At 36.5% G+C, this 8,854-nt stretch overlaps 1 protein-coding gene across 1 annotated transcript in view; it reads right to left on the bottom strand.

Moving 5' to 3' along the window:
- LOC114285590 (lysM domain receptor-like kinase 3) overlaps window positions 1-7,014 on the bottom strand; it is a 28,164-nt gene extending 21,150 nt beyond the window's left edge. The window contains exon 1 of the mRNA XM_028228633.2: window positions 6,131-7,014. Coding sequence (XP_028084434.2) covers window positions 6,131-6,725 — 595 coding nt within the window. The 5' untranslated portion in view covers window positions 6,726-7,014. The remainder of the gene's footprint in view (window positions 1-6,130) is intronic.
- Between the last annotated feature and the right edge of the window lie 1,840 nt (window positions 7,015-8,854).

Raw genomic sequence — 8,854 nt, 5'->3', positions numbered from 1 at the left:
CTCTAGGACGTTCCTTAGATTCTCTTATCGGGCAGAGTGAGAATATCTCAACGTCGTCAACGAACGTGAGGGGGCGATAGCTACTATCTCGCGTACATGATCTCTCCACTGACGGGATAGAGTCGCTAACTCCATAGCTCCTGGTAATGGAGAGGGAAGGAGTCCCTCGCCTATTTTGATTGCCTGAGCGACGAGGCTGGGTGCCCTCACTGCGGTTTTCCACTCCAGCTACACCCTTCCCTTTTATCTGCAGCTTTAGCACCTCCATTTCAGCGGACATTTTCTGAATGATGGCATCCTAGTCTCTCAGTTTGTGCTCCAGATGTTAAGCACGCTATTCTCTTCGTCGTCAACGCCCTTCAGGACTCTGTGAATGTTCAATACTCCTCGCGCGTTTGTCTCACGCGTCTTTGGGTAACCCTCTAGTGGAAGTCTCCAAACCAGTCTTGTTCGGAACGGCAAGCAGGTCATCTCGCCTTCAAACAGACTCTGGAGTGATGTCGTCGATGGTTGACAGCGGGATCTCGTCGTTGTTCACATTGAAATTGGTCAAAAAAACTTGGATGACAAGGATTTGTAAGTCTTGATTTCCACAAGCAACGCCAATTGTACAGGAGAGAAATATTTGTCTTCTTCCCTACGCCTTGCCACCAAGCTTGACTCGCTCCATCAGGACTCCAACTAACTGTGAACAAAACAAGGGTGAGCTACCCAGTAAGTGGTTTGCCAGAAAACCCGTCCGACGGTCAAGTTATCTTTCTAGGAGAAGAAGAGAGAATACAGAACACTACAGAGAGATAATTACTAAAGTTTTCTTACCCCTCAAAGTCTGCTCACGCCTCCTTATCTAGGCTGGCCATGTAGCCCCAGATTATGCGCACACTACCTATGTTGTCCTTTGCTAGACACGTGGCTGTACTACCCCTTCCATTCCTCACATGTGTACTCGTCAATACTGCCAAACAGCATTGGCCAAACCATCAAAAAGTATTGACACGTGCTCAAAGATTCCTCTTCTTCTGCCATTAGACCACGTGGAATGCCTCAACCGAACGACCACTTGCAACACCAACAGAATGCTAGCTTAGGATGTCTTCGTGCTGAGCTAAATCACGTTGACTCCCAAGTCGGCTTCGTGCTCGATCAATGCCGCAACAATGCTGCATTCTTAAACCGATTAGTCTCAGCATGTCGGTCGTCATCTCAACTATAGACAGCGGCCCCTTGCACATCTTGCTCAGTCCTCGTATCCGATCTATGCCACGTCTAGTTCAGCCCATTCTCTCACCCCAAACATGGCTCTCTTTAGCGTGATGCCTAAGACCACAAAGGTCTAGCTCGGCTCAATGCCATGTCCATGTTGGTTAACTCGGCCCAACACTACATTTCGTGCTGGTTTGGCTCAACCCAACACCACGTTCCGTGTTGGTTTGACTCGGCCCAACACCACATTCTGCATTGGTTTAGCTCGGCCCATTGTTCGACACAAATCTCCTCTCAAAACCGAATACCAAATTCATTAAAGATGGTGGAATCAGTGAGAATGATAACCCACGAATTGTGGTTATTCAAGAAGTTATGGTATAAGTCTCATTACCCATAACTTCGAAAGAAATTGTTGCTCCTACAGTTGTTGAACAACCTAACGACATGAAGCAACAAATGAATCAACCACTCGAATATGACACCAATGAACAAATAGTAGAAGACTGCTATTTCCATTAAGAAGGTTTCATAGAGAAAGGAGATCTGCTATTTCAAATGATTATGTGGTTTATCTACAAGAATCTGATTTTAATATAGGGACAAGTAAAGATCCGGTTTCTTTTCCACAAGCCATGGAAAATGTCAATTCTACTAAGTGGATTGATGCCATGAATGATGAGTTAAAATCAATGGACCATAATAAAGTTTGGGATCTCGTTGAATTGCCCAAAGGATGCAAGAAGTTGCAAATGGGTCTTTAAGACCAAACTTGACTCCAAGGGCAATATAGAACTAGGAGTGTAAAAATGGTCCGCGGCCCGAAGCCCACCAGCGGCCCGGGGTAGGCCCAGGCTGTTTAGGCCCAAGCTTGAGCCCAGTCCGAGACCCTGGGCTAAGGCTTGGGCCATTATTTTGAAGTCCGGCCCATCAGCCCACTGAAGGCCCTCTCAAGGCCCGGCCCGCCAGAGACCCAATGTTTTTTAAGTGAAAAATAATAAAATTTTGGTAAAAAAAATTAAAAAATAAATAAATAAATTTTATTCAGGCCCACCCAAGCCAGACCCACCAGCCTGCCCAAGGCCCAAATACCCCCTAGGCCTGGGTCTGGGTCTGGGTCTAATTTTCTGGCCCGTGGGCCGGCCTAAATTTTGGCCGGAGCCCGTGAGGCCCGACATGGGCCGGCTCGAGCCCGGGTAGGCCGGGCCAAATTTACACCCCTATATAGAACAATATAAAGCCAGACTTGTGGCCAAAGGTTTTACTCAGAAAGACGGCATTGACTACAAAGAGACCTTCTCCCCGGTATCCAAGAAGGATTCGTTGAGAATTATCATGGCATTAGTAGCTCATTATGATTTGTAGTTGCATCAAATGGATTTGAAAACTACTTTTCTAAATGGGAGTTTAGAGGAAGAAGTCTATATGGATCAACCTTAAGGTTTCTCCATTAAAAGGAAAGAACACTTCGCTTGCAAACTAAAGAAGTCAATATATGGACTTAAACAAGCTTCTAGACAATGGCATCTTAAGTTTAATAATACTATTACTTCCTTTGGATATAAAGAAAACACTGTTGATCGGTGTATATATCTAAACATTAGTAGGAGTAAGTTTATATTTTTTATTTTATATGTTGGCAATATTTTGCTTGCCAATAATGATCTTGGTTTATTGCTTGAGACCAAGAAACTTCTAATAGTGATCTTGGTTTATTGCTTGAGACCAAGAAACTACTCTCTGAGAACTTCGAAATGAAGGATATGGGTGAGGCAACTTATGTGATAAGAATTGAAATATTCCGAGATAGATCACTTGGATTGTTGGGGTTCTCAAAAAGCATATATTGAAAGAGTTTTAGAGAAATTTGATATGCCAAAGCGTTCACCTACTGATGCCCCTATTCAAAAAGGCGATAAGTTCAGTCTTATGCAATGCCCACAGAATGCATTGGAATGTAAACAGATGGAAAGGATTCCTTATGCATCCGCAGTAGGAAATTTAATGTATACACAAACTTGTACTAGACCAGATATCAGTTTTGCAATTGGTATGTTGGGAAGATACCAAAGTAATCCTGGTATGGATCATTAGAAAGCTGCAAAAAGGGTGATGAGATACTTACAAGGAACAAACGATTACATGCTCACATTTAGGAGGTTTGACAATCTAGAGGTGATTGGCTACTCTGATTCAGATTTCACTGGATGTGTTGATAGTAGAAAATCCTCTTTTGGATATTTGTTCATGTTAGCTGGAGGAGCAATAACATGGAAAAGTGCAAAACAGACTATCATAGCTTCATCCACTATCAAAGCGGAATTTGTGGCATGCTTTGAGGCCATAGTTCATGGATTGTGGTTGCGGAACTTTATCTCAAGACTTAGGGTTGTTGGCCCTATTGCTAAGCCTCTGAGAATTCATTGTGAATACTCTACGGCTATGTTTTTCTCTAAAAACAACAAAGTATTCTAAGGGTGCTAAACACACGGAATTGAAATACCTTACTGCTAAAGAAGAAGTTCAAAAACAAAGTGCGTCAATAGAACACATAAGCACACAGCTTATGGTTGCAAATCCATTGACAAAGGGGTTGCCACCAAAGATCTTTAGGGAACATGCCAATAGAATGGGTCTTGAACGTAACCCATAATAGCATTTCTTTTATGTAATGGATTGCCTCATAATTAGTTATTTTAATTATTTGACATTTTGATATCATTAATGTGTTTCTGATATACTTCTTGTCATGAAATGAGTATGTACATGTATGAGAATTGAATGAATGATAACAAGAATAGTCTTTCATAAAAAGACATTATTGTTGTATCTCGTTTAAATACACTCTTCACTTGAAGGGCTATGTTAAACTAGTTGCTAGTGTTATGGTAGATGGAAGGGACTATATGTCGCACTACTGGTGTAGAACTACCATGACTCGCATTAGTGAACTATTTGATTATAGTATTATGATGATGACCAAATTAAATATAAGATTGGATATGATTTATTGCGCGCCTAATGTTAACTTTAGTCATTATGGTGACCCACATGATATTGCAATATGAATTAAAGATTTAACAAGATTATGGTTCCATATCTTTTGCTACAACATTTTATCTAATTGGTCAATAAGAAGAATGGTTTTCAAGTATCCTCATTTGATGGGCAAGTGGAATTATTGTTGAATAAGGAGACTAGTTCTCTCTCTGCCTATAAAAGGACATTCAGATTACCCATCAAATTATTTCAAATACATGTTATGCTAGAGAGAGTTAAAAGAAAGAAACCATTTCTCCATAAACCTAAAGGTTAGGGTTGATTTTTATCATCTACTGAATCTCTAAAATTTTTCCACCGTAATGGATTCAGGTATGTAAAGTTATTTATGTGAAAATCATGATAATACATGATCTTGGATTATGAAGGTTGTTATATACATAACACCACAAAATGTATTTATAGGAACAAACATAAAATTGAAGCCCAATGTACATATCCAAATGATACTAACAAGGTAATATCCATAAGACAACATTTAATTGAAACTAATTTTCATCCGATCAAGTGGATGGGATATTTCCTTGTAAGACTTTAACAAGCCACAAACTGTATAAATCAAGAAGTAATCATATCTTCAACATTCAAGCACATTCTCTTTACTAATTGTAATTGTAGCACTAACAATCTAATATTCTTTATCCATCTTTGTGAACCATTCACATGATAGCAAATCCTTTTTTAAATTCAATTCAGGTCATTAATGTGTGCTTCAGCATTTTTTAAATGTGTTAAATTTTCTCTATGTTTGTAGACTTCTTGCTCTAGAAAGAATTAAAAGGAGGAGAGGAGTACAATAGCTTTGAGCTGGTCACAATCATGACAGAAAAATGCCAACTACCTGGCCAGTCAATTCTTTCTATGATGTTTTCAAATCATGACAAAAAATTGTTTATATCAGATACCGATCTTGTTTTGGTCAATCATGCTTGATTTTCTTGAAATGTGTAGCTATATTAGCTTGTGAAATTAACAAATGAATTGCCCATTTGCTCTATGTTAGCATCCAGAATCCTAGCAGAATCACGCACATTGAAAGAATGACAAATCACTAGCAAACTTAAAATTCCAATTAGGATCTTTAAAGCAATGTGAACAGTGAACACCCAAGATATGTTACATTAGTTCTTTTCTACTTGATTCAACCGTTGACTTCTACAGAATTAGTTCATTGACATTCACTAAATTCACTTGACTTCTACAGTTGGTCAAAATTTCAAGCTTTCCCCCAAATTCTTCCAGTATGTCATGCCATTTTCATTAAATTACAAAAGAGTTACCATTTTTTGGGATAAACTAATCCAACCATCAGACCAGCCTTGACTTGGTATTGAAGCCTCACACTACCTCATAATAATACCAGTTCTAGCAAATCTTGGTCCATCCTATGCATGTTAAGCAACTATGGGCATAATAAACTGCCTGATTCTGTTCATTCGAACTATAAAGTACTCCCTAATTGAAAAGATTGGTATAATCAGATCACTACAATAACACTACATACCCATAATTTTTACCCAGAAACATCTATGCGTGACGGTTCAGATTCATTCTGTACACAAACCCACAATACAACAATTAAATTTCAACCACACTTCTCCATTTAACCCATTTACTGTAATTTTCTTGACAAATTGTCAATCTATCATTTTCTTAATTAAGCTCCAACAAAAACAAATCCTGATCCAAAAGCACCCAATTACATGCCTTTGTTACACTCAATTAACAGCTTCACCAACTCTGAACCCAAAAGTCAAAACTCCACTTGATAGTTGTAAAATCAAACATAAATCAACTAACAAATCAAATCAAACACCAAGGTATATAGTATTGAAAAAATATATATAACAAGACAAGAGCACCATACCTGAATTTAGAGGTATATAGTACAGTGCACCAACAGTAGCATTATCAGGATTGTCAATCCCATTGACAGTTTCGATACTATCCATACTAACCCCAAACCTACTCGCCAATGATTGAATACTATCCCCATCAGTCATCACATAACTCATCAAGTAATTCCACAACCCACTCGAACACCCACAAAACAACTCCAACGACACCACGGCACCTGCTCGAGCGGCGCGACTGAAATTGGGCAACAAGGCCAACCCATCATAGGCCTCAATCACCATTTCGTGTACAGATCCACCATTTTCCCTCACAGTGTATGTAGTGTTAGTCAAATATTTGTAGGTAGTCGAAGCACAAGAACAGTTCTTTCGGATGAACACGTAGTCTCTGCCATTGCCTTCGACGGTTACGTCTTCGGGTAACACATCGAACATGCTCTGAATCACCGAAAGGGTTTCGTTTGAATTTGGTTTGAAGGCCAAGAACGATGTGCATAGACGAGTTGTGTCTGTACAGTTCAATGGAGTTGGGTACGAAAAACAGAGTGTGTAGAAATGAAGAACAGAGGATAGCAAAACCCAGAAAGATTTTGTCACGAGATTCATGGTGGAATGATCAAATCTATGGAAAAAAAAATAGCAGAATCAATGAAGGAAGTTGAGCTAAATTTAGAGGAAGTTGTGAGAGAGAGAGAGAGAGAGAGAGAGAGAGAGGAATATAATGCCGAATTACAGAGTAATTTTGAGGAGGAAATTGAGGAGTTTTAAGGGGGTTTGAAGGAGAGAAGAAGGAAAGAATAAGGGGACTCTGAAGAAAGCATTTTTTGCTCTAAAAACACACGACTGAGAGAGGACGGACTGACCACTGACTAGTAACTGCAAAGCCAAAGACAGTAAAAAAAAGAGAAAGCGACTTGCTCTGAGTAGAGAGAACAGCAACCTACCTGGGGATTTTTCTGTTTTTTTTTTTTTTTTTTTGTTTTTTTTGGTCTTTGGCAATTTGACTAATTTGCCCCTCATTTTCAATACATGAAGTTGATTTACTTCATTAAGTTGTGGCTACGTATTGTTTTTTATTTTTATTTTTAAAAATTGTTGAACATTGTTATTCAGGTCTAAAGGTTAGATTTACTTTCTAAATTCAGTGATGTGTCAATAAGATAATGGGTTGATAATTAAACATTCTCTAATTATCAATTAATTATTTTCTTGACTTATCGCTGAATTTAAAAAGTAAGTATAAAATATAAATTTTTGTCTCATTTTTCATTTTGAAAACAAGAAGGTGGCCAATTAGAGGTAATAATTAAAAGTAGTTGTTAGTTGTCGAATTTGATTGCCACCAATGGGATGTAGCTGGCAATGGTTAGTGTTTGGTTATTGATTTAGGTAGTTTAATTTGTAAAATTGTTTTTTTTCTATATTAAGTTAGTCATTGATTTGGATAGATTGTCTCAAATAAGATCATGTGAATTTAATCAAAAATTTTAAAAACTAATTATATGAATAAAATTAAAATAAGAAATAATTTAGAGAATAAAAGTAAAATTAAACCAAACTTGAAATTCAATTTAAAAGTTGTTGTCAATTGAACAGGGACAAATCAAGGATTCAAAATTTGGAGGGGGTAAAAACATAAGTAAATTTTTATCAAAAAAAATTTATTATAAAAATTTTAAATTTTGATTTATACCAACACCAAAAAAATAAAAATAAAAATAAATTGAATAATATTACTATTAATCGAACATTCTTTCTCACCATATTTGAGAATAAAAATATAATCAGACATGTAGCCATCACTTTTTATAGTATATACAAAAACATCTATGATAGAATCAATATCAAAATCTTAAGTAATATCTTTCTCAATACATGTACTCAAATAATTTATTACAAAATCATCTTACATCCTATTATGGAGTTTAGTTTTGAAAATTTTCATAGTTGAATATGTATATTTTTAGGAGTAACATGATAATTCATTTGAATAAACCGTCTTAAATTTTATGAACTCATTTTTAAAAGAATGATATGTTGAATATAGACAATATTTTCATTTCTGTAAAATATTTCTATTTTTAAAGAATGAACGAATAGAAGTGAATGCAAACTAAGGTACATAAGTAAATTAAAGTATGATTTATAGAAAGGAAAAAAAAACACACAAATAACATGTAAACAAAAAGTAAAAATAGTATCAAATAAAAAGAAGTAAACAAATATAACAAAATAGGAATACCAAAAATAGAAAATATAATATATCAATATTTGATAAAATTTGATTTGTAAATTATTTTTAAAATTTTATAATGTAAATAGTGTGGGGGTGTGAATTTTTATAATTTTGAAAATATAAACTATTGAAATTTTTGAGATCCGAAATATTTTAATTTTAAATTATCTTATTAATTATTAATATAATATATATAATTTTTAAAAATTTTATAACACTTTCATTATGTTAGTGTAAGATAAAATATATTTCTTTACTAAAATAATGTTTGGAGAGGGGTGGGGGAATATATTCCAAAAGGAGCAAGGTTATTATCGGAAAGAAATTCACGGGATTGGCAAAGAAGAGGCTGGTTTCGGGAAATGGAAAGCACAAGTTGTGAGACAGTTGGACCGGTCCCACACAGTAATGCCTCTCCAACACCCACCCCACGAAATCGCCGATGAATTGCCCAACTACCGGAAGACTTTGGCCTCGTTTGGGAACAGATTAATTTAGT

Source organism: Camellia sinensis, chromosome 4 (genome assembly GCF_055761805.1).
Source record: "Camellia sinensis isolate YWXY chromosome 4, ASM5576180v1, whole genome shotgun sequence".
Taxonomy (NCBI): Eukaryota; Viridiplantae; Streptophyta; class Magnoliopsida; order Ericales; family Theaceae; genus Camellia; species Camellia sinensis.
This window is presented reverse-complemented; position numbering and strand designations above follow the sequence as displayed.